The 17,083-nt window shown below is 45.7% G+C and overlaps 1 protein-coding gene across 2 annotated transcripts in view; it reads right to left on the reverse strand.

The window, feature by feature from the left end:
* The window catches only part of RANBP17 (RAN binding protein 17), a 1,522,743-nt gene that overhangs the window by 117,854 nt on the left and 1,387,806 nt on the right, over positions 1–17,083 (reverse strand). For both annotated transcript variants that reach the window (XM_078653359.1, XM_078653358.1), the window contains exon 26: positions 7,999–8,097. In XM_078653359.1, coding sequence (XP_078509485.1) covers positions 7,999–8,097 — 99 coding nt within the window. The remainder of the gene's footprint in view (positions 1–7,998; positions 8,098–17,083) is intronic.

Below are 17,083 nucleotides of genomic sequence, written 5' to 3' on the forward strand. Positions count from 1 at the left end.
TCAGGAGGCAAGTCAAATGGCCTCAACTGCCGCCGCTCAGTCTCCACGCATGTAGGTGGAGACTGGACAGGTTCGGGTGGAGGACAGTCCCCTGCTGCTGCGACAGAAGGTCCTCCTGAAGAGGCAGACGAGTCGGGGGATCGACTGACATGCTGAGTAGCTCGGGATACCGGTATCTTCGTGCCCAGTCCGGAGCCACAAGGATGATTTGGGCCCGGTCTCGCCTGATCTTCTTCGGCACTCTGGGCAGAAATGGTATAGGCGGAAAGGCGTATAACAGACCGCAGCTCCACTCGTGACAAAAAGCATCGCCGAGCGAGTGCCGCCTTGGAAATTCCAACACGCAGAACTGATGACATTGCACGTTCTCTTCATTGGTGAACAGATCTAACCAAGGCTCTCCCCACTGCTGAAAGAGACCTTAAGCCACGTCCGAGTTCAGACACCATTTGTGATCCATCATGCACTGGCGGCTGAGTTCGTCCGCTCTGGTGTTCAGGGAAACTGACAGGTGTTGAACCACAAGGGTGACGCCCTGGTGTTCCAGCCATGCCCAGAGGCACCGAGCCTCCTGACAAAGGGTCAACGACCCCACCCCGCCTTGTTTGTTGCAGTACCACATGGCGGTGGTGTTGTCAGTGAACATCTGCACTACACTTCCCCTGACAGAGGGAAGTAATGCCTTCAGTGCAAGTCGGATCGCCCGCAGCTCCAGAAGGTTGATATGGAGCCGGGACTCCGCAGGAGACCAGAGGCCTCTGATCTCCGCCTCTCCCATGTGGCACCCCCATCCCAGGAGGGACGCGTCCATCACCACTAAGTGCTCTGGTTGGGGTAGGGATCCGCCGCTGACCCAATCACGGTTCGTGAGCCACCACTGCAACTGACTCGCAGTGCCCTCCGAGATCAGGACGTGGTCGGAAAGATTGCCCTGATGCTGTGCCCACTGAAACTTCAGGTCCCACTGCAGAGCCCACATCCGCCACCTGGCGTGATGCACCAGAAGGGTGCAGGAGGCCATCAGCCCCAGGAGCCGCAGCGCAATCTGACCGAAACTTGGGATAAAGGCTGAAAGATCGGAATCAGAGCCTGAATATCCCGAACCGCTGTTCGGGGGGATAAACCCGAAACTGCGCCGAGTCCAGAACCGCTCTGATGAAAAGGAGCTTCTGATAGGGGCACAGGTGTGACTTCGGCACGTTGATGGAGAGCCCCAGCGAGTGCAGGAGGTGGGGAAGTAGTCTGGAGGTGGGAGACGACTGTTTGGGGCGAGCCCGGCTTTAACAACCAATCGTCGAGATAGGGGAAGACTGAAACCCCTGATCTGCGCAGATGAGCTGCGACCACCGCCATCACTTTCGTGAACACCAGAGGGGCGCTGGTAAGGCCAAAGGGGAGCACGGTAAACTGAAAGTGCTCGTGGCCTACCGTGAACCGCAGGTAGCGCCGGTGGGCCGGCAGGACGGGGATGTGGAAATATGTCCAACGCTACTATCCAGTCTTCAGGGTCCAGGGCAGCTAGGACCTGAGCCAAAGTCAGCATCATGAACTTCTTCTTCCGGAGGAAGTCGTTGACGCTCTGGAGGTCCAAGATAGGGCGTAGGCCTCCTTCGCCCTTCTTGGGTACCAGAAAGTAGTGGGAATAGCAACCACGTCCTACTTCTGGCCCAGGAATGCGATCAATGGCCCCCTTGGCCAAGAGGGCCATAACTTCCTCCTGCAGAAGTTGCAAGTGATCCACCGACATGCGGTGGTACTGCGGTGGCATGGCTGGAGGGGTCGCCTCGAAGGGGAGGGAGTAGCCCCTTCGGATGATTTGCAGCACCCACCTGTCCGATGTGATGGAGCGCCAGTGGAGGAGATGATGGCGAACCCTGCCCCCCACTGGTGTCGAATGGGCCTGAAATACCGGACTAGGAAGGCTCTAGCGCACTATCTGATTTGTCGCCAAAGAGGCGACGGCCATCGAAGGGCATGTCCATGAGCGTGGCCTGGACATCCCCTGAGAAGTTGGCAGACCGCAGCCGGGCGCGGCGACGAACTGCCACTGTCGTGGAATTCGCTCTGCCCAGCGAGTTCGTGGTGTCAAGTCAACATCTAATCAAGTACCGTGCTGCATCCCGCCCCTTCGCCAGGGCTTGGGCGAGCCGTGTCCGTGCCTCCTCCGGACACTGCAGCAGCACCTCCGCAACCGTATCCCACGGAGAGTGGGTGCAACGGCCCAAAAGGCAGGTGGTGTTGACAGACCGCAGCCCCAAACTCAGAGAGGAGAAAAGTTTCTTCCCAAACTGATCATACCTTTTGGATTCCCGATCCAGAGGAGCAGATGGAATGCGGTCTGGGACATAGAGGCCGGAATCACCAGGCTCTCGGGGTGGGGTGAAGGGACAGAAAGCAGGGGTCGCCCGGAGCCGGGAGGTGGCGTCGGGCTACGTTCCGATCCACAGGGAGGCCTGTAGAGTACGTCGGTGAGGGCTTCGTTAAACGGCAGTAGAGGCTCCGATGAGCTTGCCTGCGGTTTGAGCACCTCAGTGAGGAGGTTAGTCCTCACGGCCGCGACAGAGAGTTCTAGAGCCAAGGCCTTGGCCGCCCTGTTCAACACAACGCTATAAGTAGCCCCCTCCTCCGAAGCCACGGAGGGAGGAGAGACGAATCCAGTGTCAGGCGAAGTGTCTAGACCACTGGCCTCCCCAAGCCCATCTTCCCAGTCCTGGCTTAACTGGCACTGCTGTGCCAGAGGGTCCTCAGACCCCTCCCAGTCCTCCTCGTAATCCATCTCCTGTAAACCAAGCAAAAATGATGGAGCCGGGTCGTAGGTGAATTGGTCACCCATCGGCATCGGAGACGGCACCGAGCGTCGCCACTCCGGTGTCGCACCGGACCGGGGCTGAAACCGGGGCCGGTGCCGTCCGGAAACGGCACCGGGAGCGACACCCTCAGGGTAGGTGCCAGCGGAGGAGTCATGAAGTTGATCGGCGACGACCCGGATCCAGGCATGGATCCTGCGGGGCCCTGCGGCGTCGGGACCAGAGTCGACGAAGGCGCCGGTGCCGAAGCACCGGACGGCAACCGGGGCGGGAGCCGCCGACCCACAAGGGCTACCAGACGGACCCGCGGGGCACAAAGGCGCCTCGACAGATTCCGACGGAGGGAAGTGAGTCCTCATGGCCACGAGGAAGTCACGAATCTCCTCGCGGGCAGCCCAGGGACCAGCGGGTGTGGGGCTGAACACGGTGCCTGCGGCTCCGGCGGAGCCACGCGGGCGGTGTTGCCCGAACCCCCAGCCGCATGGTGCGAGTGTCAGGGGGAGTCGGAAGAGCGATGACGCCTCTTTGACTTCTTTTGAGAATGCCTCGACTTACCGGAGGACTTGGAGCCAGAGTGGTGGTGACTCGACGAGCGGCGATGACTGCGGCTCCGCGACCGGTCTCTCGGCTTCCTCCTCGACCGAGACCTCGGGCGGTGCAGAGCCGACTGCCGGAGCTCGAGCAGCTTATGGGACCGCTCCCGTCTAACCTTTGAGGTCAAGGCCCGGCAGTCGTGGTTGGCCCCGAGGCAGTAAAGGCACCGATGGTGGGGGTCGGTCACCGACATCAGGCGGTGACAGGCGTCGCAAGGTTTAAAACCAGGCATCCCTTGCGACATCGGGAGTCGAAATCGACTCGAAAAGTGATCAAAAGAGATCAAAAAAGTTAGTCAAAAAATACTAGAGTACTGCTCTTCCCGGATCTGCGCTTGCTGGCTCGGAAAAAAGAAGAACTGACATCAGTGCGCGAGGGCGGCGCCTAAGTACTCCAACAACGTCATCCCGGCGATCACGTCGTCGACGACGGACGCGGAGCCGCAGACGACGCCTACCGACGCGCAAGGGTACTGCTGACGAAAACTTTCCGGATCCAGTCTGACGCCTGGGGATATTCTAAGGTAAGGAATCGAACATTAACGTGTTTCTTTCAGATCCTACGCACAAGATGGAGGTGATTTTGTTTTCCTAGAGAGCGGAAGTGTATTGCTAACAATGCTGAAGCAGGAAGGAGGAAACACGGTCACTGAAGTGGGGACAAAGGAGAGAGGGCTGCTATAGAAATTTAATTAGGTCCTTTTGCTGAAAGGAGTTCCTGAAAAATCTTCCTGTAGCACTGTCAATAGGTAGATGGGTGAAAGGGGGGCCACAGCCTCAGTTGTTAAGAGTGTGAAGGCTCCTTTAGGTGAGAACGGACCTGCCTCCTTCCTACTCGTCATCTTCTTGGCCTCTTCATAGCCAGGAGCAGATAGCTGCAACAACTTTGTGCCTTTGTTGTGGGTGCTCCAGGCTGGAGGCTACCCTGCTGTGATGTGCATCAATCGGGGCAAAGGCTGTTTCTGCAGAACGACCTAGAGAGGTACTTGAGAAAGGAAGTCAGCCCAACCCAGTACTGTGTATCATACATTACCGCATTTGGAACAACAAATGTAGTTTATTAAGCCACAACCTATGGGTTCTATTCAGCTGAATTTAATACATTTACGTACTTCACGGTTTTTGTCAAGCGCTGTGTGAGCATTTCGACTCTTCTCTAAGCGCTCTGGAAGGTATAAAGAAGCTACTGATCTGAACAGAAAGAGATCCGGCTATTGTTACAGACAATAATAACTAGTGCTTTAAATTTTACACTGTTTTGATTAAACTAACTAGGGCAGGAGTGTACATGCGAGGCAAGCAGCCAGAAGGGCACATAGAATAGAAAACGCGATCCCATCCCTGGTAGCTAACGTTTCCTTAAATCTTTAATGGCTTGAGTGGTTGGTTCTGATACTTGTGTCTCAATGCAGACTCTCTTTCGTCTCAGGACAAATGCTGAGCTAAAAATTGTTTGCACACTTAAGTAGAATTGGTATTTATTCCTAACTCTTGTCCAAAAAGCCTGTGGCAGCTCTCGATCTGAGTAACCTGCAGTTTCTTGCCAGGGAAGGCTCCCAAAAAACAAAATTGGTTCCTCGCCACGCCTGGCCTGCAAAGGGGTTAATTTTCTGTGCTTCTTTCCTCAGCTCAGTGCTCACAGAGACTCTAATTGTCTGTTGCCATTATGGTAGTGGTGTACTTGAAGGGGGTGGCTGGATAATTATTACAATTCAGGGCCTCTGAGTTCTCACTAGCCTTCTGTGTACCATTTCAATGTTTGCAGTTTGCGTGCGAAGTATAAAAATAAATAAAAGTAATCGCTCCTTTCGTGAATGTCATATTCTGTGTATCTGTGATGTTGTTATGTGGAGAAATTATCTATGTTAGTCTGTAAAAAGAACAAAAACATTAGCAAGGCTTGTGATTAGGTCCTAATACTTGAGAGTGCATTCCTCCGCTCTGCCTATCAGTGCAGATTAATCCACAGCCAGTAGTGGCTTTATATTGAAGTGTCTTTTTGCTGTTTGTGATCTGACATTAGTGGATGGATTTCAACGATCTATAACACACTGCAATATGCAGTGTCTGGGTGCGTTCCGTTCACTAGTGACTGTGAAGTGCTCCAGTGCCTACAAGTGCAGCCAGTTTGTTAAGTGAGACTGCAGTTAGCGCTGGCGCCTTTGTGCACTACTTCTAATATACCTGGAAGGGCAGCCATAGTGAGTTCCTGAACTGCCCTCTTTAATTTCAGACAGTGCAGCTACTCTTTCTAGTGCCTACAATTACTGCTATATCTATTGTATGGCAAAGTTTGGCTGTTCACATGCTCTCAACTTAACCAAAACTGACTGTTACTGAGCTTATATGTGTTAACCCTATGAGCGTTGACACATTCTGGGTATATATGAATATAAGTTCTGGTGAGTGTGGAGCCTAAACCTAGTTGGGAAGTTGGTGCCCGTGACCGCGATGGAAAGGTAGATTACATATGCTTTCCCATTGGTTAATTTGAACTGACTGTTGCAGGTGGGGCCCACCAGCACTTATTTTTCGTGGACCGTTAAATATTTTTCTTAATCAGACTTTTCAGAGACAAAAACATAAAAAGGGGAAAGAAAGAGGAAGATAAATATGGAAACACAGTGACACAGGATGAAAGCAGTAACGAAAAAGAATGTGCACAAATTAAGGGAAAGGGTTGACCGGAGCTGCTAAATGGAGATCTACATGAAGTGCTGACATTATGTGAAACATAAAAATCGCCTTTTCAAGTGGGGATAGCATGTAATCCTGACCGTAAAAAGTTAAAACGCATCTCCTTTTCAACATTGTCTCTCTTACATTCCTTTGTGATAGGGACTGTAGAGCACCCAGTACTTGTTACTGTTATGCTGCTTCACTTCAGCCACCATCTTGCATGGAAGCTCCCATATTGCATCCGTCCAGGGTCCACTAAATGAATATTTGCCACCATGTGCTAATTTTCTGGTACATGAGAGTCAGAAGTGCCCATTGAGGATGTGGGTGGGGCATCTAGAGTAAGTGGCTGGAGCCAAGGGAAGTGGGTGTGGCCTCCCCAAAAAATATGTGAGCACCTGCACATCATATTTTACAAATTATACACCTTATTATGAATGTAGAAATGTGCATTTGTCCGTGAAAGGAGTGATAGTTGATTTATTTTTTTACATTAATTGAGACCAGTATTTTTTGCTGAAGATCCATGATCTGGAAATAAACTAAATCAATAAGAACTGAAGTTTTGCATAATGACTGTATATCCGAGTATTCCATAGGTCTAAAGGTTGCTCTTGAAAGGGAGATATAACTGGGGCCAAATGTGACAAAACTAGGAGGGAGCACATTAGACTCCTACTGTCAGTGTGCCCAAGAAGTATTATACAGAAAGAAGGCTGCAAGGGCCAGTTTTTTCTTCCTTTTGCATAGTTTTATGTCACAGTCTGAGATGAAGCTACTGGCACCACTGCATGCAAAACAAAGGAACACTTTTCGGAACTGGAATAATGTAAAGCACTGCTGTGCAGTGACATTTTGGTAGGGTTTATTGGGAGTTGTACACAGTTGATTTATCAAATTCCCAATAACAATTTCTTTATGAACTTCAGGAGCGAATGGGTATTCCATAGTTCTAGAAAAAAGGATAGGGGACGATCATCACAATAAGTGCGACAAAGATTGCAAGGAGGACTTTTTCAGGACTGTCATGGCAAAGCAGCTATCTGCAAGATGTACTATAACCACTTCTTTAAAATCTACATTGAATGGGATCCAACTCCATTTAGAGGGCTTTTAATCTTTCACCTCATACTGCTGGCTATTTGGTGTATAAACTCGCCTCCAAAAAATGTTACTATTGGAATGCGTGCAGGACTATTTTACATCTGAAAACAACATTCAATTGACAGGTTGTTTGTCACTTTGAGTTCTTAACCTCTTTTAGACGTTTTTTACTGAAATCAATCATTCTTTCATACTTGTATCCAGCAGTGGCAGAGCCAGTAGGGCCAGATTTAATGTGATACTCAATATTTGTGCATGCAACACACGTAACCAACATTTGTGAATTCCTGTGTTTATATATGCTGGCAGATTAAACCCAAAGCTGCTAGCTTTCCAAGTGCCTGTTCACTTCGTTATGCTTCTGTTCGCTCTCTCACAGCATGTGGAAGAGGAAACTGGCAGCAGTGCTTGAGCATGAATTAAGTGGAGACCCTAAATAGTCTTTGGGCCATATGCATGAACACATTTTCCCATAGACACAGAACGGGCAAAACCTTTGATGCATCTGGCCCTTTGTGTTTTCTTGTAAGTGACGTAATCCACTGAGTAACAAAAACAACATTAAGGTATAGAACATTAAGGTATCATGGATAGCACCTGTCGTAAAATAAGAACCCATCTTTAGATTTGGAGTTTTGATTACTTATTTCTTGGGTTTTATAGTATGTTGTGCTGTAAATACTGGTCTTTTGTCTTTGCCCAAAGTGTTTAATAAGCGTGTAATCACACACAGCCATCGTCTCTTCACCATACAACATATTTAAATGCCACAGCATGCAACGTGCTGTAGATTCGCAATACATTCGCGCCCCTACCTTTTCATTGAGAAGTATGAGACCCAGCAACGGCCTTGACACCGACCATTGGTTCCTACAGTCTTCAAATATAATGGTGTTCATGAGAATGGACATCATCTGAAAGAATAAAATATGCTGCTGTTAAGTGTCATAAACCCTATATAAACCAATTATATTAACAAAAACACGAGAAGAGCAGGCCCTGAGAAGAAAACTAAAAGACAAAGACCAGGAAAACTGTCAATGCAACTCTTCATACTGTAGGCAACAATCATTGCACATAGCCATTTAGCAACACTCAAAACAAGCATTGGCAAAGACAACATGCCTTGTCTTTGAGACCAATTGGCTTTCCCAGTGGTTGTTATACATGATGTACAGCATCCCTGATGCTTTGAAGCAATGCTGAAGAATTTAAAAAGTAGCCCTTGATGTAGCCATTTTTTGTAATTACTGATCAAAGTTAAATCGATGATTAAAAAGAAAAAGATATGTAAAAGCGTTTTATTTTTTTAAGTACTTAGGGAGGATGCAAGATCGGAAACTAGCAAGGTGGGAAGCAACGTCATTGGGGGGGCGGGGGTGGATGGTCAGAAGCAACACAAGGGCGCAGGGTGAGTTTGTTACGGCGGGATTTCTGATATATTGCTATAGATCTAGATCCCAACTCAGGTCGACTGAACCGTTGATACCTGTCATAGAGTAAAAGGCAATCCACTACTAGGTCAATCGGTTAAGAACTTAAACCACTCTAAAGAACCACTTACTACGAATAAGTTTTAAAAGTTTATTATAAAGCCAAAGTTAACTGGAGATACAAACATCTCAAAATAAGGTTCAAAAGATATACTGGTATCAATACAAACATACATTTTCTAAATGCTCTTAGTCGGCAGAAGAATGTAACCAAAACCAATTCAAAAATCATCAGAGTTGCAAGAATAGACACAAGCTGTAGCTTGTGAGTCATTTACAGAAAGGAAGAAAATCCAGATTAGACTGTCCCTACACTAGACTAAGTGACATCCCTACTTAGTAAAATCTTAACCTAAAAAGGTGTCAGCCATGGTGACTTCCAAAGAAGATCACTCACTTCCCTTAGTCTTCGTTGTGAATCGGTGTTTCGCAGTTATCCTATCTGCCTACCCATCCGCTCTCTTAGGTTCCTCAGACCATCTGCCCTAACTCCACCCAGGGGTGCTGTCCCTAATACAAAAATCACATTTACAATAGAAACGCCCTTTAGAGACGCCCCTTACGTGGTGTCAGTTCTGGCATTTTCCATGCTGATACTCCTCTGGGCCCATCATTAGCGTTGACCTTGCTTCTCAGGCTCTTCTCCGGCAGGACGGTACCCCCCAGGAAATTCCTGAAGCCTCCTCCAGGCCTGTGCCTGGCTCTCTGAACAAAACTCTATTCATCACTCTCTTGATTGGAACCTCCTCGCACCTGCAAACAGACATTTGTAAAGTGGGCCTCAAATTCCGGCCTCCACCGTATCTTCTAAGTCGTAAACCTTCGAGCAGGCTCCGCAATTTATGCTTAACATGGCCTTACTCTAACTAACACATGCAGATCAAAAGAAATGACCTTATCTATTCAGGCCTATTAGAATTACATGAAACGGGCCTGTGCACTCTGTAAACCTTTAATTTCTTAGTCTAAACAGTATTCTAACTTATTACACACAATGGTTATATGAAACACTTCTATAAAACATATAATTCAGTTCTATGATCAATAATACTTTGAATTACAACAACATTAAAAAATCCATATCATGTGAGAGTGTAACAGCACCTTTCATTCTCTGTGAACTGCCATGTGGCCTACACATTTCTATGTTTAGCAGCATTACAATCTCCTCTACAACAACCACATAACATGGGATTTCAACATCATTCTAACATCTCTACACACTTCTACATTAACTTTTCACACTGATATATGTATTCTATTTTAATTAAACACTCTTATGTATTTTCTTTACTAAACTGATGCAACATGCTTGTAAATATGGTGTGTGATGTATTCCTATAGGTTCTGTATCGATCCCCCTATTCCTGACCCTATTCTGGTTAACAAGTTAACTAGCAGCCATCCCATGAGGCAGAAAACCCCCATGATGCAGGAACCGTTATCTGATAAAGCCACACTACGGCACAGGAACGTGTTATCTGATTAGGTCATAACGCTTGCCATCTAATTAGACAAGCGATATTCCTCCAGCCCCTGATAAGGCATACGGAGTTCTCAAAACAAATCAAACCTATGACAGACCTGGGAAAAACCCTGCGGCCATTGTTTTGATTTCACCGAGAACTTCAGCAAAAGAATGTGCTAACGACCAGGTCGTATGACATCCTTATTGACGTATCTATGTCCATCCTTACGTCAATCTCGGCACCTTAAAGGTATAAATATTACGATATTGCCCTATGCAAACACACGCGGTGGTGACGAGATCGGAGCAGCCAGACTTGCCAAAGCCCAGAGCAGAGCAGACCCCGCTGGCGCAGCCCCGCCTTCCTGACGCGCTGAGAACGAGACGCTGCCTTTCTCCTGCCGAGAAATCCAGCTCCGGCGCTTCCGGGTAGCCCTCGCAGGCAGCCTGGGATATCGAGACCAGAGACGAGAGATACCATCCCTCATTCATCCTAGATTCCAGGTACAGAACTGAATAACCCCTTGCAGAGAATTCTTTAGTCAGTCACTTGGCAAAACAAACTTAACTTAAACTGTAACTTTCTATACCCGCCCACGTATTAGGCTTAGGTCAGGTACACGGGGTAGGCGTAGTTAGAAACACCAGTTGAGTACGATTAGTCAAATGTAAATGTGTATGTATTCATTTTATTCATTTTAAACCTTCATATGGCTTAGAAACCATATAAATGTTTTTACAGTATTATTTTATACTTCTGCTTTTATTGTATGCACTTTACTTAACCATAAGTATTGCAATAATATCGATCCATTTCTCTTGTATGAGAAAAGAGACTGATCAATAAATAACATCTTTTATTGAACACGCCCGTCTCTTCCTTTTCTCTACAATCTGGTGAGACTAAGAATGCACGTACTGACTGAGTAAAATAAGTCGTCTTTTGTTTTCACACGACTCTAGAGATACACTCTTGATTAGGGGAGAGCAAAGTTGTCATGTTCTATGGTTGTCAGAAACTAAATCCCTTCTTGTCTATCCAGGGAGGTTCAACTCCTCCTTGCCTATTCGAGAAAGTTTCTAGTGAACTCTGAGCTAGCTGGCAAACCCAAAACTTTAAGTCTAATATCGACAGTAGTAGACCTAGTTAACGTCTGGTCTAGGCCTATACTATTGAAGGTATTATTCCAATGCGCAGAGCCTATTGGGATAATAGGAACTACACTACATGGCGCCCAACGCGTTTGGAAGGGCGATAAAACTAACGTAAGACATTTAGAGTAACTCAGTCGTGCTTTTTCACTCAGACCCCTTTTTTCCCATAATACTCCAAAGACGTCTGGAGTGGGTAAAAGGTAATATCCGCCAAACCTCGCAGGAGGAAACTCCTATGTATGGTTCTTGGTTTAGTCAACGTTGAAGGATACACTGTTCCAAAATATTGTGCATCTAATCTTTGTTTCCATAAGAAACCTGATCTGCAAACAAACTAAATAACCTTCCTGTCGGTAAAATGGTAGACAGTGATGAAGAAAGAGAGACAGTTAGGATAGCAACTGAACTCGCAGCAGCTGATAATGCACTGCAAGACACAGACCCGGATATAATACTCATCCCGGTCATCAAGAGGAAATCTATAACTTTAAAACTTATAGAAAATGGACTGACACCTAGAGGTGGCACAGTCATATTCGTAATTGAGGCACACGAATATCGGCAGACAGAGGTATACTATTCATGGATACATTTTCCAGCAGCAAATGCTGTAACAAAGTACTTCCACTATTACAAAACAGAGGAACCTCCTAATAAGTACACTCCTTTCGAGGAGGTGGAAGTACCATTTAAATTTCAAGAGCACCTGCTCTTATTTAATGGCACCCTAAAACATAATAATCAAATCACCAGGCTCGGTCCCTTAGGTAGACCAGGAGCAACGTGGCCGGTCCTAGCCGGATACACACCACACCCAGACATCGAAAGAATGCCTGCACCAGAGCTTTTAATACAGCTAAAACAATTAATAAAAGTACATAGACAATTAGTCCAATATGTGATGCGGACTTCAACAATTCAACCAGCAATTAAAATTCCACAGCTGACCCCTCATCAGGGGAACACAAATAAAATTACACCGCAGAACATACAATCCTGCCTAGGTAAAGTACCAGCTAAACGGGAACAAATACCATTCTGGTTAGCACAAAAAAATCACCCAAATAGAGGCGGGGTTTCCAGACACCACCCCGTTAGAAAAATACAGGATTCTGACTATCTGTCTTCCAATGGGAATCGCACCACACGTGGAGGACTGTGACACTTGGGGTACAGTCTTTGCTTCCATCTACACAAAAACGCACGGTGTTCCATCCATTTCGGTAATACCAGATGTGCTAAAACAAATTCAAGACGAAAACGGTCCAGAACCCGCTTTAACTCTTGGTATGAAATTACTAAAAGACTTCAAGCAGGTCTCGGCTATATTATTAGCCAACATAAAGGGAGAAGCAGCAAACGTGGCGATCCGCCAGAGGTTAAAGGAGACAGATATAGCAGACCAACCAGCTGAAATTGCCAGAATTATAGAAAAATCCTATGAGGAACTAGGTAGAGATAGTTTAGGTGGAATACCAGTAAAACCACAACTGATTGAAAGTCCCGAAAAAATATTTTTTAATAATAATTCAACATCACAAAAAAAGAGCTGGGATGGAAACAAACAATCCAATCCTAAAGAAAAGAAATTCCAGTCCAGAGGAAGGTCTCCTCGGCGGAGAGAAAAATCTCCGAACCAGAGACACAGGTCACCCCAAAGTGACCCCTCTGGGAAAAGATATAACCTTAGAAATAGGGATAATATAAAGAAGCCTGATAGATATCAAGACATTGATACACGTCCCTCTCAATCTTTTCAGACTTCCTCGCAGAAATCGGAAAGAAGAGGACGATCAGAACAAAGAGAAGACCACGCCAAGTCCAAAGACAAGGAATCTGCTCATCTAAAAAAGAAACAATTTCCAAAAAAGAAGGTAGCCAGTATCAAGGTAGTTAACAATGCCGAGAATACTGAGGACACAACTGAAAAACGGAGAATGGGCTCAGACAATGCTAGACAGCGCAGCAGAAGTGAGCATAGCTCGCAAAGTCCTTATGAATCTTCTGGAGACAGTGGACACGAATGAATATCTTCAAGTGGAAACTGCAGACACCAGAGTTAGCAAACCTCACAAAATATATGAAATAACTTTACGTATAGAAGGGGATAAGACTAGAAAAATAAGGGGACTATTTTGGGATAATCTCTCCAAGGGCTATGACATCCTTCTAGCTGGAAAAGACTGGCCACCAGAGTTTGTCAGGGAGTGCCCTCATGGCGAAGAAATAATTATGCCTGCCTTCTCAAATCATATCCCAATTCATAAAAAATATACACTTGCCAGAAAGTGGGCAGTAGCTCTAGCTCCTGCTTTATATAAAAATCATGTAGGATGGGATGAGGACTCCCCTCCTCACAAAATCCAGTTAAAATCACAACCTACTGCACAAAGACAGTACCCAATTAAGCAAGAAGCTAAAAAACAGGTAAAAGAAATCCTAGATCAACTAGAATACCAGGGGGTGATTGAAACTTGCACCTCACAAATGAACAACCCTTTGTTTCCGGTCTCCAAACCAGACAATTCATATCGTCTAGTTTTGGATTACCGACACCTTAACTCATGTTGCAAAACTTTTGCAGTGCAAAACTCGCATAGTGCTGCACTAATGAATAACATAGTGCGGAAAAAATACAAAACAACATTAGACATCTCTAATGGATTCTTTTGTCAAAACATAGCACCAGAGAGCAGATATTTGTCTGCATTCTCAATAAATGGCACTCAAAAACAATTCTGTCGGTTAGCCCAGGGGTACAAGAATAGCCCAGGGGTATTCTCAGCGAGAGTAACAGAATTACTACAAACATATGATGACGAAGCATTATCTTATGTCGACGACATATACTTAACAGATGATGACTTGGATACTCACTTGAAGAGAGTGAACACCATAATACTTGGGTTCGCAGCAGAGGGTTACAAATTCAACTTTAAAAAATCCAGAATTGCCCATCTAACAGTCCTGTTCTTAGGATACGAATTATCAAGTGAAGGCAAAAGCCTGGCTGACAATTTCCTAGAGAAATGTGCCGTAATCCAAGCACCTAGAACACTAAAAAACCTACAGTCAATTCTAGGCTTCCTAAATTTCGGAAGAACATACATTGCAAATTACGCAGAAAGGGTCAAACCCCTTTATGATCTAATAAAACCAGATTTTAAAAGAACCAATTGGACTCAAATACACACAGAAATTTTGAGATCCTTACAAACAGACATGTTAATTAAAACAAAATTAGAAACACGTGATAACACACGCAATCTTGTGATTCGAGTCATCCCAGGAAGATGCGGATTCACATACCTGACCTCTAATGAGGGAGAAAAGGTACCAATTGCATTCAAATCACACTTGTACACTAGGCTGAAATGAAATTTAGCCCAACGGAAAAAATTCTTACTGCAACACAGACAGCTATAGCAAAAGAACGAGCCCTGGCACAAGGTAAACGAATAATAATCGTGACACCAATACCAGCCCTAGAGGCTGTAACAAAAGCAAGCATTCCAAATGCTAAAGCGCTCCATCCGAGATGGATACAATGGGCTAATTCTCTTGCTGCAACAGACGTGGCATACGAATTTGATCCTAACTTAAAAACACAAGAATTTCTCCAATATGAATTTGAATGTCCTCCGCCGACCGAAATTCTGCCTCTAGAACATTACGGCTGTATAATATATACAGACGGATCAGCACAACCCGCAGTAGGGGGTAAACAAGCTTACAGTGCTGCGTGCGCGATTGTTAAAGGTCGCTGGCACGAAGGAAAATTCAAACCAGCTATCACTAAGACACAATCTCTAGGAGATTGTACAGCTCAGCGAGCTGAACTACTGGCGTTTAAGATGGCGCTTGAAAATACCGATCGAGAATTCCCCACACTCATAGTGTGCGATTCGTATTACTGCGTTCAGTCTTACAATGAATACTTGCAGATCTGGCTTCAGAATGGCTTTAAGGATGCAAAAGGAGGCACAATCAAGCATAAGATGCTCTGGGAACAAGTAGTTCTATTCCAAAAAGAACTACCAAAGACTCACGTGATACATACGCTGAGTCATCAACGTGATGGCGTTCACGTTGCAGGGAATTCATTGGCTGATGAGGCCGCGAAGGCAGCTGTGCAAACGGCTTCCGTAGCTGCCATCACACGGTCAAAAACAAAAATAGACAGCGAAATATTACAGGCTGTCAGCGCTACAGAAAAGGATTCGATAGAAACACTCCCGAAAGGCTTTCCAGTAAAATACTCATACATAACTGATGCAAACAATGTTCCTTTTGCTCGAATCCCTGGAGTGGGGGATAGGGCAATTCCAAACATGGAACATAGGTTAGGACTGATAATAGCGGCACACGAAGGGCTTGCTTCTATACATGCTGGCGTCTCAGCCACAGTATCATTATTAAAACAGAGATACTGGTGGCCACAAATGAGAAGACAAACAAGGAACTATGTTTTAGAATGTGAAATATGTCAAAGAATGAAAGTATCAACGGTGAGACGTCCAGCGCAGACGCCCCTTCTAATCTCGGATAAACCATTAGCCTGTGTTTACCTAGACCACTGTGGTGCCTTACAAAGGGATGGTAACTATAAATACATCTTGGTTGCAGTGGACTCATGCACGAGATTCATATGGATGTGGCCCCAGCGAACGGCTGACGCCAGAACTGTTATAAAAGATTTGCGAGTCTTTATCGGCACATACGCAATTGGCATGCTGCATTCGGACCATGGTCCTGCTTTTAGCTCTAGAGCTTATAAGGAGGCCATGGTCAGCATGGGCGTTACATTGCGGTACTCTTGTCCATTTCACCCTGAGGGGAACGGAATTGTTGAAAGAAAAAACCGTGACATAAAGCAATCTATAACGGCAAAGGTATTAGGTTCGGGAGCTGGGTGGGTCAAACATCTAATAAGTGTCCAACGTAGTCTAAATAACTTGCCAAGAAATTCTCTGAAGGGATTCAGTCCGTACGAATTATTGTTTGGAACTAGGATGTTAGTCTTAGATCTCGACAGTCAGACTTCAGTGGTGAAGGAAAAAAGCTTTGATATCAAAGATCGTATGGCTGTTTTGCAGGACTTAAACGAAACAAGAAAAGACCTGCGCAACATAAAGTTGAAACAGCAGCCAACAACCACTGAAGAACCACCACCTGTCCCAGCAAGACCTGTCTGGATTCCAAAAGTCGGGGATCTAGTCAGAGAAAAGATCGCGGTAAAGAAGGAATTTGGGCCTTCTTACAGAAAAGCAGTTCCTGTCTTGTCTGTCAACGGGACAAGATCAGTTGTACTACCGCCGCTTGCTGGTAAAAGGGAGAACCGAGTTGTATCCATCGACCTGGTAAAACCACAACATGTGGCCGATAACAAATAGTAGGCCAAGTGGACTCCCGAAAAGTAGTAGAACACCAAGATTTGCTACAAACACAGAGGTACAATCTAAGAGGCTAATCACATTCGAAACGCCTACAGAACTACAACAAGGACTATGCAATAATGCAATGGAACTTAGACCTCTGAAAACCCAAATAAAAACATTTAGCAGAGACACACCAATCTATAATGAAGTAACAAACGACTATGCAAGAAACAGCAATCCTGAAGCAATTGGAAATATTTACAGAACTGCATCCGGCTACTTCATAAACTTCTATGATTCCTCTGAAGGCTTCACTGAATCAAAAACACAGCCATCAACAAAAACCTTTAAAGATAAAGTTAAAGTACTTTTGAAACAACTGAAAGAAACATATCTAATTTCTCCA

Source organism: Lissotriton helveticus, chromosome 7 (assembly GCF_964261635.1).
Source record: "Lissotriton helveticus chromosome 7, aLisHel1.1, whole genome shotgun sequence".
NCBI lineage: Eukaryota > Metazoa > Chordata > Amphibia > Caudata > Salamandridae > Lissotriton > Lissotriton helveticus.